Raw genomic sequence first — 24,687 nt, forward strand, 5'->3', positions numbered from 1 at the left:
AACTATAACAGTGCATTTGGGCCAGGAATGGTAAATGAACGCACCATTCGCCGCTGGTTTGTCAAATTTCGTTCCGGTGACACAGCATTGCAAAATGACCCCCTTGGCCATCGACCAACATCATGTTCAGATGAGCTCCTCAGGAACGCCGTTGAAGCGGATCCTCGGAAAAGTGTTCGTGCCATTGCAGACGAGTTAGGCATACACCATACCACTGTCGTTCGGCGGCTCCGTGTGATCGGTAAAGTGAAAAAGTTGGACTCATGGGCACCACATGATTTGACACCGGTCAACAAGACTCCCCGTCTGGAGGTGTGCAGTTCTTTGAGTGTAAGGAATAACCGGGATGGTTTCCTGCATCGGATTGTCATTTCAGATGAAAAATGGATCTGCTATGACAATCGTAAACGATCAGGAGAATGGTTGGATCGTGATCAACGTCCAGGGCGGTTTACGAAACCACCTCTCCACCCACAGAAGGTGTTGTTGCTGGTATGGTGGTCTATGGTGGGTGTGATCCATCATGTCTTTCTCAGGCGCGGTGAAACCATCAATGCAGATCGCTACAGTGCTGAACTCCATGAAATGCACCGCAAACTTCTCCGCAAGCATCCAGCAATGGTCCACAGACATGGTGTCCTCATGTTGCACGACAATGCTCGCCCACATGTCGCGCAAAAGACGGTGCAGGCTCTCCATGAGTTGCAATATGAAACCCTTCCTCATCCAGCATATTCTCCAGACCTCTCTCGCACTGACTACCATCACTTCCGGCATCTTGATCACTTCCTGACAGGGAAGACCTTCGCTGATGATCGGGCGGTGCAACATGCCGTTCAGGAGTTTTTTGCGTCGCAGACTCCAGACTTCTTTCGCCATGGAATCCAATTGTTGGCTGAGCGATGACAAAAGTGTGTGGCTGCAGACGGCGACTATTTTGATTAACCAGGTATTGTAGTTTTGATTTTTTTGAACTTTGGCAATGACGCACCTGGGCCGGACATTTCATTCGCACCAACCCAATAATTAAAAACGATGGCACACATATCACCTACAGACCATACATGAAAACAAATTTGCGGTTTTATCTGTCTACCATTAGAAGTTGTTAGCAATTTCAAATGCATTATAACATAACTTACGCTGCGACGTCATACGAAATATCTTCCTCGTTGACAGTTATGGGTATGGAAGTAGAAAGATCTGACGTTTCCTCATAGGTAAAAGTAACATTCGTTGTTATCTTGTGATGCGGATATAGCTTCTGGGGGTGATTTCCTTTTCCTTTATTTATTGAGAAACCCTGGAAAGCAAGTATTAGTTCAGTAGACACATTTCCACTACACAGAAATGTATTGCAAACATAATATTCGTAAGAATACTACCATAGTCTACTAATAGTCACCTATTTCGTCGGTAAGGATTCTGATCTTTGTGAGCATCCTGCCATCAACTTAATCAAATCTGCAATCATCTTCATTGTCGCGATTAACCAAAAGTGGCAGGAGAAGCGACGTAAGCTAAGAAGGATAGCTACAAATATCCTTACCGTATAATACATTAAAAGTGGGAATAAACAAATAAAAACTATGAAAAACTTTATTTAAGCTATTATATGAATACGTGGATAGGTTAGGCAGGTTAGGTTTGGTGCTGTTAGCATGTATTTCCAAGTTATAAGGCTGTCACTATCCGCTAGTCTTACCTGCGTGTGATTTAGCTTACAAATTCACGGCAATCAGTGAAATAAGGCGAAAATTGCATGAAAGAGAATCTAAATTTAATGTAATGTAATTTAGTGTAAAAAGTAACGGTTCGGAACACATTCTTAAGATCCTCAGCTTTATAAATACAGGTTTCCACGCTCTGCCAAAATTTTCACATGGACTTCAAAATACTAGATGTTTACGAGAAAAGAAGATTTCCCCCCAATTAGAGGAAGGACGCTCGTAAACTGAGCCTTGAATATTTATATTTGATTGCTGTAACCGGACAAGAGCATGTAAAACAAATCGAACATAAAATTACATTTTATAATCATGTTATGGAATGATTTGGAGGGACCTTCTTTAATTTGTTAAGTTAGACGTTTGTAATTAAACTACCTCAGTGTCATCATCTTGTCTCTTTTCCGACAAGATAAAGTTAATTCGTTAATCAAGAATCCGCATTGATGTACTTACAAACCTAAGATATAAGTCATACAATAAATTACATGTTGTTTCAAGGATTACTAATTAGTACTTAAAGTATAATCTAATAATTGGTCTACTTACGTTAGATTTTGGCGATCCTATTTTTACATACACGATATTCTCGCCAATATACTCTAATGTAAAAGAATCAGTATATGTTTTTCCTAGTTCAGCACCATGAAATACAAGAGGATTTGGAGTCAGTCTAATAAATTCTTCCATTTTTCAATTAAATAATGCAGCTAAAATTATAGACATAAAAATCTAACTATATATACAGTTTATAAAGGTAAGCACACCATGTACGGTCCTTGGGTAAGCACAGCCTTAAAAATATTCTACACAGATTACCAATATTTATTAGAATTATAGATTACGATAACGAATCATATACTGCGCACAGTTTACAAATGCTATCTGTCAAACATTCACCACCGACATAATAAAAACAGACAAATTTCAAATCGAATAGGTTTCGGTGATGTGTGCAAGAACACCAAGATGAAAAACGTTGTAGATAAATGTCTATCTAAAGTGTTGGGTAATTTTGATTTAGGTAGTTCACGAAACTATTCTTTTCAATGAAGGTGTTTCCCAGAATAGCACTGCTACACAAATTTTAATCTCTTCGTGACTCCGTAACCCGCGCGGCGGCACTGAGTGCCGCCTTTTTTAAAATTTTGGATTATTTTTCCTTACCAGCGCAATAATGGTCGGGAAAGCACGAGGTAACTTATCTTGCCTATTTCCCCGAAAACATAGAGGCGTTGGCGCCTTTTTTCTGTCGTTCTTTCAGTTGATTACACGCCCTCAAGTGACCGGTCCGCCTTTGGCGGCACTCAGTACCGCGCGCGGGAAGCTTCCTACCTTAAATCACAGCATGCCAGCCATGTATTTCGCGGAAATAAGAAGAATAAAACCACTATACGCTGTTCGGAATGCAAATTATTTGTATGCAGAAACCGTTGCAGTACCAATACGAAGTCGGAGTTATCAAAATGACGATATTGGAAAGTGACAACATTCGATTCCTTATATTTGAGTCAGCTTGTGTTTTCTTACGCATACCGCGTACGAGTACGAGAAACAAATTGAGATTAGAACGCTTTAAAAATATTTTGTAAGTTTCTTCGAGGTTCTACATTCGATTGTTTTTTCTGCGAGTCGGAGAGATTTTGACAGAGAATTTTGGAACAAATAGTTCCTTTCTAAGCCCATATAAGTTGTATGATTTCAATTCGTTTTGAAAAAATACGTTGATTTTTTAAAAAATACGTTGAAAATGTTTGGAAAATACTTTGATAATTTTGTGAATGGTGAGTTCACTTTTTAGTGCCTTCGTTATATGGAAAAGTTTTAATTACTTTTAGAATAATATTTTGGTGCATTTGCTTCAACAGTCTAAGCTTGTAATTGTATGACACTGTCATTTTTGTTTAATTTTCTTTTAATACATAATAAAAATGTCCGATATGGACATGTTTGCGTTCATGTATATTTCCCCTGATTTCCAGTAAGTGCTAGGGTAATTCAACCTCGATTTGCATTAATAATTCATGTAAATAACGTTGGCTTTGATGAGGCGGCACTGAGTGCCGCGCGCGGGGCATTTGTGCTGCTATGAGGACGCGGATGACGGAGGGTTAAGTTGATTGTTCAGTGGTTTCGTCATAATTCGTACCCGCCGACTACGAATATGATATTAATTTTGTCGTACTGTCAATGTTTCGGATGATACATGCAATTTATGTTTAATTAAAACTGTGACTGTAGCTCATTTGCAACATACAAAAAAAAAATATTCAAAGTATGGCGCATTCTTTCAGTTTTATTTAAATATCTCTACTGAACATAATTCAAGGATTTTGTGCTTTCTTGAAACTTGGGTTTCTGTCTACTTCGGACCCTGCTTGATATAAAAGTAAGTGTAAGCTCCTGGCACCACTGCAGACATTGTAGTAATTACGTAGAACATTTTGCATAATATTGTGTAAACATAGGAGTGCGCAGCTTAACTAATTTTGGGCTGCCTTAAGGGGAGTTTCAGTTGCCTATCTGGGTAATGTTTAGCCAAATTGTCGTAACTTCATGTTACTTTCCGTTTGCACAGAAACTATTAGGGGAAAGTTGCCCAAATCGCACCAGTTTTCAAATAAATAGACGGAGCTTCAAAACAAGTGACATGGCGTAAATTTTTGACATACCAGCTCTTAAAGGGAATGTTCCTCTCTTCAAATGTCTCTGGAAAATTTTATTCCAATTGGAAGTGCCATAAAAATATGAAATTTCAACCCTTGCAAATGGTGCGAATTAGGCAACTGGTCTCTTAAATCGCACCACAGGGACCCCAAATCGCACCGCTGTTAAAAAAAAACATTGAGAAAGAACATGTTTCAAAGGCTCAAAGACTACAAAATACAGTGGCAATTTTTCTATTGACAGTATGTTCATTTAAAGCCACAATCATTCCAAACATGTGATATATCAGTTCTTCAGTATAAGAAATAATAAATGGAAAAGTTAATGTATTCTCGACATTAATTTGAAGTTAGAAGTAAACACATTGGACTGCAGTTTATTTGCAAACATCACATATGTAGATATGCAGTTCCTCGTTTTCGAGGCCAGAGCACGAATAGTGTATCCATTTCTTGCACTCGATGCATTGCACCATGTTTTCTTCCACAATTTCTCCACATTGGAAGCAATACAATTGTGTGTAATTTTCAGCTTGGGTTTTACCTTGGTCACAACATTTCAATTTCTTAGATCTAATTGTAGGCCTCACTAGATTCTTATCTTCTGATAGTTAACTTGTCCTCTCCCTTGGTAGTCTTGAAATCTTGAAATATAGATGGAGGTGCAGGTTGTTGTTTGAGTCCTTTCATCTGTTTCTTTGTGTGGCTCTTTGCCTGCGATGATGATGAAGGACCCTGTCTCTGTACAAACGCGAATCTTGGTAGAGTTTTAGTAGTCAAATGCGGTGCGATTTGGGCAGACGCGACGTGGTACGATTTATGAGCTCCCGCCATATTGAAATAAAAAGTTTTCCCTGCCTTACTTCGTAAGCATATCACAATGCGAATGTGATTAAAATCTATCTAACAGAAGTAACAAATAACTAAAGTTTAAAAAATATAACTCACTCGTCTACTACGAGGGTCACTATTTACAGTGCGTCCATTTCGATCTTCAGCCGAGAGATCGGGAGAAGCGTGGCGGGCGGCGCTGGCGGGGATGCCGACATTTGCGGCCTGTAATGCCCGCTTATGTTTATGGACATATGCAGACAATGATATAAATATTGCAAAACGAGCACTAACCTGTGTTATAATTTATCGTCTGTAATTCATCCAAGTTCTGCCCTTATATACACAAAAAAATACGCTTTAGAAACGATGTTAAGAACCAGAGATAATAAAACATTTTAATCATAGTTTTGACCAGTAACGTCCTGCTTAAGTTCATATCCTTGAAAGAGTTTTGTGCCGATGGGGATCGTTTGGAGGTTTCGAATGTGCAACACTGTATCAAGATTACGCTGTAGACGAAACCGTTAAAAGTCAATGGTGTTCGTGAGCTTCCTTGCAATCCGAAATCTCCGAGCTCGAGTTTTTTGTTCCTTCGCGACAGAGCTGCGAATATAGTGGCGAGCAGATGTAAACCAAGAGCGTGTTAATTTCGTACTGTGCGCAAGAGTGTTATTATTGGTTACTTGTTTGTGTTATTGCAGTGTGTATGTGTGTTGTGTCAGTGAGACGATTGGAATGCCAGCCGCAAGGTTCACGTTACGAGGGGGGCTGATAAGTTCTCGGCCCGACCCAGAAGGACTTTAGCTACAGGCACGAAAGTTTCAGGCTATTCAACGTATTCTCCCCGAAGGTCTACACACTTGGCACTTGGTGGAAATCAGTTTGAACAACTCTTATAACACAGGTTAGTGCTCGTTTTGCAATATTTATATAAATGTCTGCATATATCCATAAAAATAAACGGACATTACAGGCCGCAAATGTCGGCATCACCGTCAGCGCCGCCCGCCACGCTTCTCCCGATCTCTCGGCTGAAGATCGAAATGGACGCACGGTATATTTTGAGCCTTGGCAACACTGATTGAAGTTAGGCGCGATTTGACGTTTGCACGGAATCGTCTGGCATTATTGACCATAACGTACTTCAAATGTTTTGTCAATAGCTTCATTTGTGTTGTTTATGTTGCCTTGGAGATTGCGCGACAACAATAAAATGGAATTAACTCGTGAACATTTTCGTGCGATGATTTTTTACGATTTTCGACGTGGATTATCAAGACAAGAGTGCATCGATCAACTTACTTCCACATTTGGCGATGAAGCCCCATCCTTTGCCACTGTGAAACGCTGGTATAACGAATTTAATCGTGGCCGCCATTCGCTCACCGACGAGATTCGCGAAGGTCGTCCAAAATCAGTTGTTTTTTGTTCAAGAAAACATTGATGCTGTGCAAAACCTAATACTGCAAGATCGTCATGTGACATACTGTGAGATTGAGGCAACCATAGGCATTAGTTCCACCAGCATATATAAAATATTACATGATCATTTAGCTGTGAGAAAGGTATGTTCTCGTTGGATCCCACACAATTTGACAAAAACTCAAAAAGACGCTCGATTCAATTGGTGCAAACAAATGCTCAATAAATACAATCGTGGTGGTTCAAAAGACGTATATAAGATTGTAACAGGTGACGAATCATGGATATATGCATATGAGCCGGAACGTAAACAGCAGTCGACTGTATGGGTGTTTCAAGATGAACCCAATCCAACAAAAGTTGTTCGCGCTCGAAGCACATCGAAACAAATGGTCGCCTGTTTTTTCGGGAAAACTGGTCATGTGGCAACTGTGCCTTTAGAGGTACGTAGAACGGTCAACTCTGAATGGTACACAACAATTTGTTTGCCAGAGGTCTTCGGTCAAATACGGAAAACAAACAAACGACGTCGGATCATTCTTCATCAAGACAATGCCAGCTGTCACACATCTCGTCTAACAACCGACTTTATGAACAGTCAAAAAATCGAATTGATGGGTCATCCGCCGTACAGTCCTGATTTGGCACCCAATGACTTCCTCTTGTTCCCGAATGTCAAGAATAAATTGCGTGGACAACGATTTTCGTCGGCGGAAGACGCCGTTGATGCGTTCAAAAACCATATTATGGAGGTGTCTCAAGAAGATTGGAAAAACTGCTTTGACAAATGGTTCGAACGAATGCAAAAGTGTATTGACCATAAAGGAGAATACTTCGAAAAACAATAAAGCAGTTTTCAATGCCAAATTTCTGTTTTTTCATTGTTAGGCTCAAAATATAAATAGTGACCCTCGTATATCATTATCAAAAGCTGCAAAAAATAGCGTGAAGTACAGGTGCTTTCTTCAAATGTATACACAACTCCTATCACTTCACTAACAGCTACAACTGATATGCGGTGTTCTTGGGCATGCCTGAGGTTCCACATACAGCCGCTAGATTTTTTCAATGTTCAGTACATTGGTTTCTAAACCTGTGGTGCGATTTGGGAAGCAGTGCGATTAGGCAACTTTCCCCTAGGCATATTATAGGAAGATGAAATTTTAACATTAGGTTTTCATGTCATGGCTCCATGATGTTTATATTATTTAAATAAAGAAAGCAAAACAATTGAAAATCAATATTAGTACAGAATAACCAACTAAAAAAATGTAATACAAGGTAATATCTCTACAGGTAGCCAATATCAGCTGAAATCCTCTCGTGAAATAAATTGTAGGTTCAGTTCTTCAACATTTTCTAACGAGCATAGCTTCTGTTCCTGGTCACTTGATAGTTAATACATGTGTTATATATAATTTTTAACGGTAGAATTCTAGCTTTCAGATGCAATCAAAATGTGAAAATTGATATTTTTATACATTTTTAGTAATTTGATGTCCTTTAAGAAAGTTAACACATTTTTTTTTCTTTTGTAATGTCCAAATTGACGTTATCCAATTTCATGCGACATAGTCTTCCACAAATGAGCAAACAGTATTTCGCAATAAAACCATTACAATAATTGAATAGTTACGTTTTCTACTTACAGCATGTTCGATTAATGTAACTTTTTTTTTTATCAAATACTCAGTAGCGGCGATTGGGTCTCAAGACGGGGGGAGAAAGAAAACGGCCTTATAGACGGGGCAAGTAGTGGCGGCCAGTTAAGAAAGCAAGTACTGGCGGCCAGAAATCTCAAACATGTTTGTTTTTACTGGCGCGCGAGCAGCAAGTAGCGGGTCAGGTGGCCGGTCACATGACTACTAGCGGCCAGGACTTTCCTGTCAAAACATGCACTTGCCGCCAGTAGAGCTGTAGTCGCCAGTCGGGAACAGTCAGTATAAGTTGTGCTGTGTAGTTTTAAGATCTCTGCGAAAGGGTCTGAGAAGATGAAAACAATAAAGTGGAGTTGTGACGAGATTATTACTTTTTGGGGGATTTTTCACAGATATAATATCTTGTTCATTTGATCGTTCTATTACAACATAAAACTTATCATCAAATACAATTTTGTCTTTAGTTTCTAGTATTAATTGTTGTTTTAAATTATCTATACAATTGTGATAACTACGAACTGTCATGGAACGTACGGCATGTGGACTACATGGACAGACCAAAACGGGAAACTACAATGAACAAGTTGAGGGAAGAACTTTTAAACCAGAATGTTATGATTCCAGACAATACTTTCTTGAGATCTAAAATTAAATCAATCAACACAACGTACAGACAAGAATTTGTTAAAGTTGTTGAATCGAAATCAAGCGAAAAGGGTACTGATGACCTGTACGAACCCAAATTATCATGGTTTAATGTTGCTGATTCTTTTTAAAGAGAGGTGGTAAGAACAAGAACTTCAACTTCAAATCTTAAGGTTTATTAAGTACTATGCAATTGTCAATTAATAATATGTTGTTAAACATTAAAGAAACTTAAATTTAATAAACATGAACAGTTACATAAAACTTGAACTGTCTACTAGGAAATTCTACATAAGTATGGCACAGAAAACAAACATGTATTGTTCTTGGTAGAAACAACTAAGCACCAATAGATATCATTTGCCAAGGTACACACACACACCCAGGTCCCATGAAATAGGCGGCAAGGTTGTTCCTCTTATCAGATGCTTTCTTTGAACAAGATCCGCCGATGTTGTTCCACAATCTCTTCAAAGTGACTGGCTGACAGTACGGACTCTTTTACTTGCAGCAGGTACTTACCCCGTGTATAAGCAAATATATCGGCAAGTGAGGGAGTGGCCAGTACTTGCAGCCAGTTCTGGCCGCCACTATGAGGGCCTTAAGTTTACTTTTTCTTGGTAGACAAGGCTTTTCATTTTTGCGAGCAGAAGGTGGGGTAACTGCCCGCCCCCATGCCCACCTAATCGCCGCCATTCTATATGGGGCCCGTTCCGAGAGTCGCACGAGTTTAACGCGTTAAACAAGTTATGGTAACTGGCTGTCCCAGAAGTGCTCCCGTGCGTTTCGTGTGGTTCGTTATGCTGTCCCAAAAGTAGCTTTCCGTGGAAGAACGAGATTCACCAAACGCACGGGCCAGGAGCAGGGTTGGCAAAATTTGTGTTTGATTCAAAAGAAACAAAACAAATAGTTTTTTTTGTTTTAAACATGTTTCAAACAGTGTTTTAAACAAGAACAAAAAACATGTTTAAAGCAAATAAAACGTTTAAAACATAATGCCAAGATGACTTATTTTCTAATAATAATAATTAATAATGAATCTGTTAATCATCTAAGGATGTACTGTGTTCCTATTAATATAAAGTATACGCTTGAATAACTTCTTAAAATACACATTTATGTGAGTCATAAATCTCGCATGTAGGCTGTTCGAGAAGCTTCAACTAATCCACAGTTGCCAGGCCCCAAGGAGTCCACGTAATAGCTACTCTGTTATTTTTTTTATATACAGAGCATTCCCCGACATTCGCTACGAGACTCGGGGGCAAGCGTGCCGGCGTCAGCTCTTGTTTTTCCCGGTGAACGGAGTCAGCGATAGTCGCACACTACAGTCTGGTTTTTCGCTCTCTTTCCCTTTCTGTTGACGTTGCAGACTGACGCCAGTATAATCCTCCCTCGGAAGTTGTGTTGTGTCGTGTCCGTGTGTTGAAGATTGTGGCTTAATATGGCACCACAAAAGTTTACATTACAACAAGGGATTTATCTTGTCGAGTGTTACTTCGGAAAGAGGAATTGTGGAGAAGTGCGACGACGTTTTGCAACGAAATTTCCTGGTGTTCCCGTTCCACATAGGACCACTATATTAAACCTCCTAAAAAAGTTTAGAGTTTATTCCTATCTACTTTGCTGCACTTTTTTTTACTCTCTTGGCACTCAATGTGTCTAGTTGGGTACAAAGTGTCCTGGAGCTGTGCACAGTGTGATGTATGATCACATGCTACATGCTAACCAATCAAATGAACGTTTAAAGAAGCACACGGGAATCTGTTGAATCTTCTGAATTTGGATACCGCTGTTCTTGCATACAAGTCTACTTTGTTGAATGCAATTTCATTGCACCAGCCTAACGTTGAGATTGCCCTTAGTGTCAAAAAATGCAGCTAAGTAGATGGGGTCCATTTGTACCAATTGTGAAATACAGAAATAAAAGGCATTGTATCTGCAGTTACAGGATCTGTAAGGGAATTGCATTTGAATGAGATCTTCAAGGAGGATAGAATCATAGGAAAACATGGATGAAGTTAAAGAGGATGTGGAGTGAACCTGGTATCAAAATGGAAAAAAAAATCATGTAAGTGAACTGAAGTTAAGGATGTGATTAACCCATTAATGCCCAATTTTCTATTTTTTAATAAACAATGTTGCATATGGTCACCTGAGCATGAATGTTATGATGAGAGAATGAAAATGTCATAGTTTGTTCATAGGATCATGGGCAATAGCGTGTAAATTAGTAACATATTTCAATTACCATTTATGCAACTAATTCCTGATCTCATCTTACATTTAACATACCTGAATACCTTGGAAATATAACATACATGCATGACAAAGATATACAACATAGATGTACAGGGTGGCTCAATAAATCACTTAACACCCCCAGTACAAGGCCACTGCAGCGCGCAACATGGAAATGGTGATGACCAATCGTTATCAGGCCAAGGGGGAACCACATTGACGCCACCCACACGGTCGGCGGCCATCTTGAATTCAACTTCAGAATTTTAAATGGGAAGGGGGTCGTGCGACATATCAAAATGGGCTAGAATTTCACGAGAAATGCAATGGTGAAGGTTTTTTCGACGTATATTTAACCAGTAAAAAGTTATGACTGAATTCTTGTACCAATTTGCTCCTTTTCGAGGTGTTAGAAAAATGCCTTAAAATTTGTTTAGCGCTTCGGTAATGCATCGAGATCAAAGTGACGTCTATGGAGAGACGTTCGCATGCCATTGCACATTATTTTAATCGGATACATCCATGAAGAGCTGTGCATTATGAATGGTTGTCGCGAACAATTTACAGTGTGACGCTTCCATTAAATTAAAAGTCCTTCACAGTGACAAGGCTAATGTTTATGTTCATAAGGACGTTCATAAACAGAATATGTGACCCTTGTCATCTGATAACTAACTTTGGACAAAAACTGGTTCATAACGTTCCCATAAGTGTTCTGGTGTTCTTCCCTATTGAAAAAACTCTGTAAAAAGTACCTTCTTCCATAAGCAAGGATGAAAAAAACTGTTTATTTAACAAATCCAAGTAGCCCTAAGCATTTAAGGTTCCGTTGATGGAAAATTGACTAACCAATCGTGTTCCACACAGCATGCCACACCATTAACTTACCAACACTAACCATTCAGCTTGGATCTGTCGAAAATGGGTTATCAGATAAAGAGCATCGAATATTCTGTTTATGAACTTCCTTATGAACATGCATTACCTAAGCGCTAAACAAATTTTAAGGCATTTTTCTAACACCTCGAAAAGGAGCAAATTGGTACAAGAATTCAGTCATAACTTTTTACTGGTTAAAGATACGTCGAAAAAAACCTTCACCATTGCATTTCTCGTGAAATTCTAGCCCATTTTGATATGTCGCACGACCCCCTTCCCATTTAAAATTCTGAAGTTGAATTCAAGATGGCGGACATCAAGATGGCCGCCGACCGTGTGGGTGGCGTCAATGTGGTTCCCCCTTGGCCAGATAACGATTGGTCATCGCCAATTTCAAATTCCATGCCGCAGTGGCCTTGTACTGAGGGTGTTAAGTGACTTATTGAGCCACCCTGTATTATTATGAGCATGCAGTAATGTTCTTGTATTCACAGAAGTGTTTATTTCTTCCACACTTTAAAAGAAGTCAACATGCAAAACAAATTTCATTTGTTGCACTTCTTGCAAACATTTTTCTTGCAAACTGCACATTTTCTTTGCTTTCCATCTTCAGTCATTTGTATGAAGTATCCCAATGGATTCGTTCGAATATCCTTCAGAACACCTTTTGTTCCTTTGGGATAGGATGGCCTCCTTGAGGTTTTACTGTCAGATAAAGAGGTCAGCTGAGGATACACTCGAGCAATTATCTGATGGAAGGTGAGAAGTGGAGTCTTGCCGTGAACTAATGAATACAGTACATGAGCATTGACCACAGCTACGTCAATTACATTTGTTATCAAAGGGAAACACCAGTTTTTACGTAGAACTTTTGTGCGATACCAATCAAGCATGTCGACTCCCCCCCATATGCATGTTATATTCAGAAATTGCTTTTGGTTGGGGTGTGGCCACATATTTATTTTCTGCCTTGACCATTTTTTCACTTGCGAAAGTGAATGCACCATCAGATGATTTGACACCACTTTCACTACGTTGTCTTTCCATGTGATAGCGAGGACCTCAGTGTTAGTGTCAAATGTAAAATCTTGTGTACCGCGAAGGTCTTTCTTCATTACTTTGTCAGTTTCACTGGAAATTTACTCATTCGATTGATGTGAACAGTTCCTGTAGCACAAATTCCCATTTGTTTCAGTTGAAATAATTAATGTCCACATCTTCTGGCGGAATTTCCAGTGTTCTTCATATGTGGCAGCGATTGGGTTCCTAACCTAGGGGGTCAAGGTGCCAAAACTGGGGGGGGGGGGAGGAGAACAGGTTAATTTCCCTTGGTAGATTAGGTTTAGCATAGTGTCGGGGCAACAGCCAGCCCACGCTCCCCTATTTGCCTTCGCTGCTACCACTAACACTAAAGTTGGAGTCTTCCAAAAGTTCCAAAGCTTGATTCAAGATCAGACACATACGCCGACTCATTGTTGTATATAACACGACACAGCCGTGAAACACCACTGTCGCATTTGTTGACTAATAGTGTGATTGCACAGTTTTTTGCAAGTATACTCTGTCCCAGTTATCTCTGGAGCAAAGGAACGAAAACAAGTGTCTGCAAAAGTAGTGACAACTCCACCAATGAACATGTGAGAGGGAATGGAATTGCATGGAGGGGAGAAAAGTGACTGCAGTTACCAGCCTTTGCAGCAGCATGTACTGTTTCGCTCAGCCCTCTCGATTCTCCCCTTCTCTGCCGCTGTGTTTGGCTTTGCTCCAGAGATAACGGAGACAAAGTATAGTTGATTTTCTGGAAGAGTCCATTATAAGTTCTGTGGGGAGGAATGTTCAAGTCACTAGTCATTTTTTCTTGATTGAAATAAAGACCAAAATTCTTATTGTTACACAAAGTGAAATTTACGTCCACAGAAAAGTTATTCTTATTTTACATGGCAATCATGACAAATTGTGCTGTAGAACAAGATGGCGTCTCATATACATGAAGATCTTGATCAAGGTTAAGAATAGAAAGAATAAACGTGCTATGTTAAAAAAATTAAAACCAAAAACTTTATGCAACTACATTTAAAAATAATTTTTGAAATGTGAAAACATGACGAATGAAAATATTATATTTTTGAACATAATTGTATCAATAAATCTGTTTAGAGCGAGTCAAGGCATTCACTCGTCTTGAGATCGTTCGCTGCAGGACTGCATAGGTTCGAATCCGACTCTGGTCGGAATTTATTTGGCCTACGTATAGGACCGGTGGCAACCCACCATCGTGAGGAAATTGGGGAGCTTCAAATGAGTAATCCGGTCCCGGAAACCTACTATAACGGCTGGGGATACGTCAGGCTGACCCCCCGGCTATTCCAATACTGGTTGCAGATCTCCACGCTTAGAGGTGACGAAGGAAAGTGTGGGAGGGAGACCGGCAGTCGGTAGGTACGCCTAGGCCCTTCAGGGCTGTTGCGCAAAGGATTATTATTAAAATTTCTGTGTTAGCTGTTTTTTTTTTTTTTTTGTTTCAACATGCAAGAAGAACCTTCAATGATGTGTTCATGTGCGTAGAAGAAAAATGTGTCAATATATTATTCTCAGTGAAGTAATATAAGTGTGATCCCCAAATGGGGATCTTGGGTGTTAATGGGTTAAAGCATGGTGTAAGCTAAGTTATTCATAAAGTATTTTGTTTTTTGTTGTTTTTTTTGCTTAATTTGGTGATTTTTGTGGCACCTTGTTGTTAAGTATTGGCAGGGGAGTTTGATGTTGGGTTTAACATGGTTGGAATAATGGTCCAAAAGTGAATATTGAAGAACACCTTTCGAAGCAACATAATTGATTGATTTGGTTTATTTTTCTTCACTTCGCTATTCTGTCACTTTCTGCTAATCGCAAATCTGAAGATGGGTGATTTTATGAAATCGATGAAGAGAGGCAAAGAACACTCATGCCGAGGCTGGGATCTGAACCTGGAACCCCTGGTTCAGTAGCATGGTGTAATAATCACTCTGCCTCGGATGTCTGAACAAAATAAAACAAGTGAATATGGTGGTTGATAATTTGGGTACACATCTTAAATGCAAGAGTAACATTCTTTGTTTCATTATACCTACAGAAAATCAAAGGACAATAGGCAGCCTAAAATAAAATATTGTATTTTCACAGTTACAGGATCTGAAGGAAGTCTGCAAGAAGTCGTCAACTGTAGAAGAGGAGAAAACACAGGAAGCTGCAGAAGACTTGGGAGTGAGCATGCAGTCATCAGGTGGAGAAGTTATGCCAATGACTTGTGATGCAGAGAAAGCAACTGGAACCAAATCATGTAAGTCATCTTATCTTCCATCAACTTGCATACATTTGAACTTGAGTTTGAGTTGTTTTAAGTGCACTGTATGCACAGATAGGATAATCGGGACTGGGCCTACAGTTTAAAGTGGAATCCAAACAGCTCCGGTTTGGGTATCAAACCTGCGAACCCTTGTTTACAGGGCAACTACGTTGCCACTACATTTGAAATTATCCAATCATCACATCACTGTCTAAGGTAACCAAACTTTTCAAATGAGAATCATTATAAATCTCTGTTTAAACTGATCATTACCTAAAATAATTTGCAAGATGGTAACAGTCAGGGTAGAAAGGTGCTTTTAAAAAAAATTCCAAGTTTACTTATGGAAATTTCCATTGCCTTTTACAAAAATGATTGGTACAGTACATGTTTTTTTATATCACATGTATAGTTAAATAAGAATAATAAACATACCATTTTAATCTTTTGCACTGTTGTTAGCCAAATTTTAAAATCTGCATTGGTATGCTACACTTGGACATGTATTAGAATGTTTTGCATAGCGTTGTATGGCACTTGAACTAGTTTTGTCTACTCCTGGTTACAGTGCAGCGTTACATTGTTCCCCTGCAAGAATGGAAGTAAGAGATGTGGTTACAAAGCTAATGCTTCTTTCAGACACTAAAATATAATGCTGGAACAACATAGAATCATGGGAAATATTTTTCTGTTTTTTTTTTTTTTTTTTTTTTTTGTACAGCACATTCACTTTGACATGCTGAAAGCAATGGGTTTTTATTAAATAGCCTGCAATTTTCTGCTTTGACACATATATTAGAGATATTACCATCATATAAGACAGTATGCAGGGGTGTATAAACAATAGGATGAAGGTTCAGCAAAAGTTAAAAGTGGGATCTGAACCATTATACATTGGGTGCCTCCAGGAACGCTCAACATTGGATCAAAGTGCAGTTCTAGATTGGACATGTTTTATGGCATTTCCTGGATGCATAGTTGAGTAGCAGGGAACAACAGCTGATAACAATTGACAATTTTGCAATCCATGCTTTTCACACTGCATGTCGAACTTGACTGAAAGGCCAGAAAAGTTAGCAAAGATATCTATTTACATTGATTTATATCAGTAGGGTCAGTAAAATCAACTAGGAGCCACAGTGGTTTAGCATTTGACTGCCATGCATGTTACCTGGGTTCGATCAAATTTTTTCTAGTTTTTCCCTGCAAAAAGTGGCTCTGGGACTCACCCAACCTAAACTAAATGGGTACCTGGGGTAAAGGCAGCCAGAGCATGGTGCTGATCACATCACAACATGGCTGAGATCAATATAATGTGCAGGGCACCATTCCAATGTGTCTCATTGCATGGTGCAATGTCAGAGTGTCTACCAAGCATGAAAGTCAAGAAATTATACTTGTCAATAATTTTGCTATCACAATGACTGATTGATTGATTTTGTTTATTTTACTTAACTTTTCTGCCCCTTTGGCTAATCGTGATCATGAGGATGAATGGTGGTAAGATAAGATAAAGAGGCAATAACAAATATATAGAGACTATAACATGAGCCCCACATAAGATTATAGTGGCCGAGTGTCCAGATGTCAAATGCAGTCCAGGATGTATTAATAGATAAGGCAAGTCTAATTCTCATGTTAAATACAGCTTCAGTTTTCCTCTTGGCCTTTTGGTAGGGATTTTTCATTAAATAGATATTTATTTTTGTAATGGCTAATTTCCAACTTGACTAAGTAGAAGTTGAATAAATGAAAGTTAAGGAAAGCGAAAAAAAGATAAAGAAAAAGTCAAATTTTGGAATTGTTATTTTGGTAGACACCCTGAAAGTGAACAGGGATTTTTTTTTTTTTACCTAAATCAATAACAACAACAACTGCCACAGGATTGCATTTCCTTTTTGGTGCATTCCACATAGAATGGGATGTTAAGGAAGGGGTACACACAATTAAAAATAATCTCATTCGAAAACTTATGTGAGAATATTTATTCATGATGATACAACACAGTTAAACTTTAAAATGCATGTGCTCCCTATCTGCCATCTTGCCACTAGTAGGTGACTATGTTGACTGCAGGTAGCGAGTACTTATAGTGGCCTTGAACATTGAGCGTTCCTGGATGTGCCCGTTGGTCTCGAATGCAGGGTGACAATGTAGCACCCAACACTATCAGCAATATCCTGTAACCTTAGGAATGGGGGATAAATCACCACTGAGCCCCTACGGGCAAGTTTCACTGTAACAAGATAATCAAAATGTGTAGCTTATATTTGTAGTGAAAAAAGGTTAATTTCTACAGTGTGATACCAGAGGGTGCATTCCATGTCATAGTGCCTCTGACTCTCAATTTCTAACAGTAACATTATTCCAGCTTGTGAAAAGTCTATCTAAATTGCATAACAATTCAAGTATTATACATAATTAGAGGGTACTTTACATATAGTTACTTTATTTTAACTTTTTTGTGTTGTGACACCAAAACAAAAAAAAATAAAGGAGAAAATAATTAACTGTTACATTTCTGCCTCAACTCCAAGTAAAAGATCAATTACTTTCTCTCTTTGTCTTAAATAATTTATTTTTCATCATTTGACAATTCACAGAAATAAAATAGTCCCATCCGTGACACACAATTGTTCAAAATTTATAAATATGGGAAAGTATTCTAAGGGTAGTTATGTTTAATCAATAATATTTAATTTCATAATTATTCATTGCACAGAAACTAAGAAAAATGTTGCTTTTGTTTTTTCTAGGTAGATGGAGTCCAGTGTAGCATGTACTTACTTTTCACTCAAGCTTTCACCACATCATGTGGCTTCATCAGGAGATAAGACAAGAATAGTCAAAGTTAAAACATGGGGAAGGTAAGCATATTAGTTTTGTGGACTCCATACAGAAAGAAAACCAGGTGAACAAACGACAGTCATTTCACAATTAACAAATGGTTAATAGGATGTGCTGCCATCTTTACTTCCAGCCAGCTGGAGATGGAATATGGGAACACTGACAGGGCACTCTGCTCTCTCTCTTTTACATGATACCATGACCAATGCCCACCGATACCGATACTTGTATAATTCCAGTATAAAATAAAAAGGCTAGTTACAGAGTCATACTAACGTGTCACATCACTAATTTGGGGAGCTAGTCCGAGCCAAGTGTCTCAGAAATATAATAATAAAACTGTTTCTATTTAAAACGTTACTATAATTATTTGTAATAATATGAAAATTAATGAATTAGTACTTAATTTCTCCGATGCGCATGGAAGTATTGTTGTATGGAACCGCAGACTAAGAAATGGAGAAAAGACGACGTTAATACTTATTTTGTTCTTTCTATCTTGACAAAAAAATATTGTTATTAATAAATAGTAAAAATACGCTATAATCAGATAATGCTTCTTTCCTGGAGATGGATCAATTAATTTTAACTTATGCAGGGTAGTACATTTTCTCTCTTGATTATATTTACATTTTGGTATGTAGCATCGCTTTTCTGCAACTTTCGTATTATGGAACATGAAGTTGTAATGTCTCGGCCCCAGTGATTTATCCACCAACTACGCCCTAACACCCCACACAATTTTTATAAAAGGACAAATGTATGGTCATTGGGGCTCTAAGTATACTTTTCACACCCATAAACACAAACTTACACCCCTCAAATAGAAAATTCTGAATAAACCTTTGCTCAATCCCCGAGCCGGCTTTCCTGCTTTTCATTGCATGTTAATTTTATTGATAGTTAACCTTCAGTGACCCAGTTTACTAGATATAGTCTGCTCTATACATATACATTTACTTATACACACACGCCAGAACATTCATTCGATTTTTAAAACAAATTTATTTCCAAAAACACGGAAGAAGTGTGAATTCCTATGCCGTTGCTGGTCTTTGAGATGTCCCGTGGCTGAGTCATCCGTGGAGGTTCACGAATGGTTCCGAACTTTTCCGAATGCCAGACTGCACCTCACACTGTAAGTCCCGATTTCATTATCAGATTCTCACTTTTTCCTACAGGGACTTCTGCATGTCTGGCAACACTGAAAAATTGAACACCAAGTTGAAGATGCTACAATGGGAAATGAATCAAGTAAGTCATCTTCAATACATGTTATTAACATGAAGTTGGTGATGTGAAGGGGCCATAATCTCATATCATTGTGGAATACTTATTTGCAATAACAGATGTTTATGTGGAAAGTCGTATTTAACAGAATAGCTTTTCTTGTATTTAAGTAGAGTTCAAGTGAGTTAGAACACTACATAATCTGCACATTCGTTACAGAATTGCCTTGAAATTCAGATTTTGTAGGTTGTGCACGTATAAAATCAGGTTGATTTGTTATATTGGAATCAGCACAAGTCAGAAATTGAAATTGATTTGGATACTTAGTTTTTACGGTTTAAATTTTGCTAAAAAAAAAGATCATTCTTATTTATTACCAGTGCTCAAAAAATCTTCTTCAGAGCTAGGTGCCAGGTAACCACCTACTAGCAATTGTGCATACTATAAGAAGCTGAGCATCACCATATTCAAAACATTGCTAAACCATGTGAGAAAGCGGGAAATGGGAGGTCGGGAGACAAAGAGTAAGAAATTGTTACTGATTCTATGGAATGTTCACAACGTTGATAAAAAATAATTTGCTAACTTATGCTGTACTGCAATTTGAACTTAGAATCTTCAAACTTCCGTACATGCAAACGTAATAAACGGCAATATTACAGCAAGAGATCACAGTCGCCAGGCTGAAAATTTTAGTCGCCATGGTGACCTGGTGACCGGGATTTTTCAAGCCCTGTTTACTACTATACAGTATTAGGCAAAAATATAAAAAATGTGGGTTGGAGTCTATTTAACCTTGAAAATCTTGTACACTTTATGCTGTAGAGGATGAAAATTACAGCATATTAATTTTCAGTGCTGACTAGCATTAACTATATGTAGGGACGTGAAGTTTTAGTTTTATTTTTCCCTACATTTTCACATTGCTTTAGTTATGGAAAATTAAGGCAAATTTTAGTTTTAATGAAAAAAATAAATAAATTGAAGGTTTACCTTTGTGAGAAATGACCAAATTTCTTGCATTTGGAAAACTATTTTATCTCATCGGTCACTAAATATGAAATGTTTATGCAACTTCTTTTGCATTGCAGTCACCTCGAAACACACATTTATTAAGGAAGTCAATGATCCATTCCGGTTCTTCATGAACCATTTGGAATTTTATATCGTACTGTATTGGTATCGGCCAAAATTTCATATCGGTCCATCCCTAATATATACCATTGAGGAGAGGCAGTGACTTTATAAATATATATAATTCAGTAGAGATGTTAGAGCCAGTGTCATTATGTACATAATTCAGTAGAGGTATTGGAGGGAGTGATACATTAGAGGCAGTGTCATTTTATGCACCATTGATTTTATGTACATTTGTTAGGGACATAAAGTGGAAGGACCTTATATATTCATAATTCAGTAGGGATACTAGCTATTGGGATGTTAGTACACAATTCAGGACATGAATGGACTTTATATGCACCACAGAGGAAGGGGAGTGACTTTATGTACACCATTCAGGAAGAGTAGTACGTTATATACATAATTCAGTCGAGACACAAGAGTTACTGACATTATACACTTTGTTGAGGAGAGGGTGTGATTTTATTTACTTAATTCAGTAGAAATATTAGAGGGAGGGACTTATATAAACCATTCAAGAGAGGGAGCGACTTTATATGCATAATTCAGTAGCGACACTGGAGGGAGGGATGGTATTCACACTATTGAGGAGACAGGGAATTTATATGCATTATTCAGCAGACACAAGCTATCGGTATGTTATGTACGCAATTCAGGAGAGGGAGAGAGTTTGTATACATATTTCAGTAGGGATACTGGAGGGACTTTATATATTCATAATTCAGTAGATATTATTGATGGGACCGATTAATCGGTACCTTATCAGCAAGATTACTGATTACTTTACCGATCTGATATATCAATAAATATCTTAGAATTTAGTGCAAAATTCTGCCATTTTGTTGTAATTTTTATGGATAATCTCCATGCCCTACTTTCTAAAAAAATAAATGTCTAAATATGCAAATGTGGCCGCGGTGGCTCAGTTGGTAACGCATCTGACTACCATGCTAAAGGTCCCGGGTTCGATCCCTGGCCGGTTCAAATCTGGGAACTTTTCTAACGTTGGAAGCAGCCCCTGCGTCCACCCAGCGTCGAAGGATATGGGTACCTGGGGGGTAAAGGCAGTCAGGGGCGTGATGCTGATCACATCACCCCCCCACTCAGGATTGGATCAAGAAAGTGTGGGGTGTTACCCCCACACCCCCTATACACCTTCATGGCATGGTGCTCTTTACCTTTACCTTGTACGTAAATATGCAACTTCTTTTGCACTGCAGTAAATTCGAAACACACATTTATTAAGGAGGTCAATGAACCTTTCAGGTTCTTCAAGAACCATTTCTAATTTTATATCGGATTGGTAGAATATCGATTATTGGTATCAGTAAATTTTGTATTTGTGCTTTATCGGTATCGGCCAATCCCTAGTAGATATACCATGCGTCCATTTCGATCTTCAGCCGAGAGATCGGGAGAAGCGTGGCGGGCGGCGCTGACGAAGATGCCGACATTTGCGGCCTGTAATGCCCGCTTATTTTTATGGACATATGCAGACATTTATATAAATATTGCAAAACGAGCACTAACCTGTGTTATAAGATTACGGTTTTAATTTTAGTAGCGTAGTGGCTGTATGTACCGATGATTTTGACACGCCCACCTCCTGTGAAACACGGCGTAGAGGTTTGTTTGGAGAACGTTCTAACGCTGCACCAATATCATTGAGTTTTGCTTCGGTTAGAATCAGTCGTTGTTGCTTAGATGTTTTAAAATTTAACGATCCAGTTTCTCGTAATTTAAGGACAAGATGTCTAACCGTATCTCTGTGTGGAGTTGAAACGCCTGGGAATTTCTGTACAAATTGCCCACACACGTCTCGACACGAGTCTGTTTTCACGTACGTGTCATACATAAAAAAATCTTTGTTCTAACGTGAACCTTGTGGCTGGCATTCCAATCGTCTCACTGACACAACACACATACACACTGCAATAACACAAACAAGTAACTGCAAGTAACCAAGAATAACACTCTTGCGCACAGTACGAAATTAACACGCTCTTGGTTTACATTGCTCGCCACTATATTCACAGCTCTGTCTTCATCTAGTCGCGAAGGAACAAAAAAACTCGAGCTCGGATATTTCGGATTGCAAGGAAGCTCACGAAAACCATTAACTTTTAACGGTTTCGTCTGCAGCGTAATCTTGATACAGTGTTGCACATTCGAAACCTCCAAACAATTCCCATGGCCACAAAACTCTTTCAAGGATATAAACTTAAGCAGGACGTTACTGATCAAAACTATGATTAAAATGCTTTATTATCTGTGGCTCTTAACATCGTTTCTATAGCGTATTTATTTGTGTATATAAGGGCAGAACTTGGATGAATTACAGAAGAACTTTTGCATGTTATAACACAGGTTAGTGCTCGTTTTGCAATATTTATATAAATGTCTGCATATGTCCATAAAAATAAGCGGGCATTACAGGCTGCAAATGTCGGCATCTCCGTCAGCGCCGCCCGCCACGCTTCTCCCGATCTCTCGGCTGAAGATCGAAATGGACGCACGGTATTAGACTTGTTATGTATAATACCATAGATATATTAGAGGGTGTGATTTTATGCACCATTGAGGAGACTTGAGGGAATTCATATGCATATTTCTTAATATATATTAGAGGCAATGACTCTGTACACACCATTGAGGAGAGGGACGGAACTTATGTACATCATTCAGCAGAGGCAGTGAGTTTATACGAGGGGTGCTGGAAAAGTTTCTGCAATTAATATGAAAAAAGACATGTGAAATTCTGGGAATGGCTTTATTGTTTTTCAAAGTATTCACCCTTAAGATCGATGTACTTTAAGCTGATACCTCAGAAACCGCTGTTCGGAATGCGTCAACAGCTGCTTCAGGTGACACAAATCTCTCAGCATGCATCTTATTTTTCATGTGTGGGAACAAAAAGAAGTCATTAGGTGATAAATCAGGTGAGTAACGGACAATGAGTCATTAATTTGACATTTTTACTGGACAAAAATCAACAGTTGGTGTGCTGAGTGGGAACTGGCATTGTCGTGGTGAAGAATAAGGTGACGATTTGGGTTTGTTTTACGTAATTCATTGATGACCTCTGGCAAACAAATTATTGTATACCACTCAGCATTTACTTCGATCTTCTAAAGCTAATGTTGCCACATGTCCGGTATAACCGAAGAAACCAGCAATCATTTGGCTTTGTAGCACTCCTCGAGCAAACAGCTTTTGTTGGTTTCTGCTCACTTTGAAACACCAAAACAGTGGATTGTTGTTTAGTTTCGGGTTCGTATGAATAGATCCAAGTTACGTCCCCTGTAACGATGTAGTACACAAAATTTGACTTGCCTCTGTTAAATTTTTTGAGTATTTTTTTACATTAATTTACACGAGCTTGTTTTTGAGCTTCGTTCAAGTTGTGTGGGTTCCAACGGCTTGAAAGTTTCCGTACTTTCAGATGACCATGCAAAATCGTATGTATGTCATGTATTCATGTCAATATTCAAGGATGCTTGAATCTCACGGTATGTCACATGCCGATATCTCTCAATCATTTCACGCACAGCATCAATATTACTGGCAACAACAGACGTGGATGGACGACACGGAATTCATCACTGAGAAATGTGCGACCACACTGGAATTCTGAAAACCAATTGTACACGGTCCTATTGGATGGTGCTTCATCCCTGAAAGCCAAATGAAGTCACTCGATGCACTGTTTCGGTGTTAAACTACATTTGAAATCATAAAAAATCATTGCCCGAAAGTGTTCACGAGAAATTTTCACTTCTCACACGAAACTACTTCTTCAAACTGCTGTGAAAAATAAACGAATAAGCTTAAACAAACAATCAAAGATAATTTAAACAAAGCTTATTCTTCCGATTTTTATAATTGTGGAAAACTAGCACCACTGTTGGTGGTAGTTTGCAGAAACTTTTCCAACAGCCCTCATATACATGATTTAGTAGGAACACTAGCTATTGGGATGTTATATACACAATTCAGTAGAGGGAGAGACATTCTGTATATAATTCGGTAGATACACAAGAGGGAGGGATTTTATGTGCACCTTCCAGGAGAGG

The 24,687-nt window shown here is 38.6% G+C and overlaps 1 protein-coding gene and 1 long non-coding RNA gene across 2 annotated transcripts in view; one reads left to right on the forward strand and one right to left on the reverse strand.

The window, feature by feature from the left end:
• Positions 1-2,500, reverse strand: part of LOC146001246 (cilia and flagella-associated protein 47-like) — a 62,346-nt gene extending 59,846 nt beyond the window's left edge. The window contains exons 1-2 of the mRNA XM_083138551.1: positions 2,277-2,500; positions 1,143-1,303 (exon numbers count right to left, since the gene is read on the reverse strand). Of these exons, the coding sequence (XP_082994677.1) occupies positions 1,143-1,303; positions 2,277-2,417 (302 nt within the window). The 5' untranslated portion in view covers positions 2,418-2,500. The remainder of the gene's footprint in view (positions 1-1,142; positions 1,304-2,276) is intronic.
• LOC146001278 (uncharacterized) overlaps positions 1-24,687 on the forward strand; it is a 107,160-nt gene that overhangs the window by 71,590 nt on the left and 10,883 nt on the right. Inside the window, exons 2-3 of the long non-coding RNA XR_014443558.1 lie at positions 15,235-15,391; positions 18,154-18,264. This is a non-coding gene — a long non-coding RNA (uncharacterized LOC146001278). The remainder of the gene's footprint in view (positions 1-15,234; positions 15,392-18,153; positions 18,265-24,687) is intronic.

The sequence above is a fragment of the Lepisma saccharinum genome, chromosome 1 (genome assembly GCF_977018435.1).
Source record: "Lepisma saccharinum chromosome 1, izLepSacc3.1, whole genome shotgun sequence".
NCBI lineage: Eukaryota > Metazoa > Arthropoda > Insecta > Zygentoma > Lepismatidae > Lepisma > Lepisma saccharinum.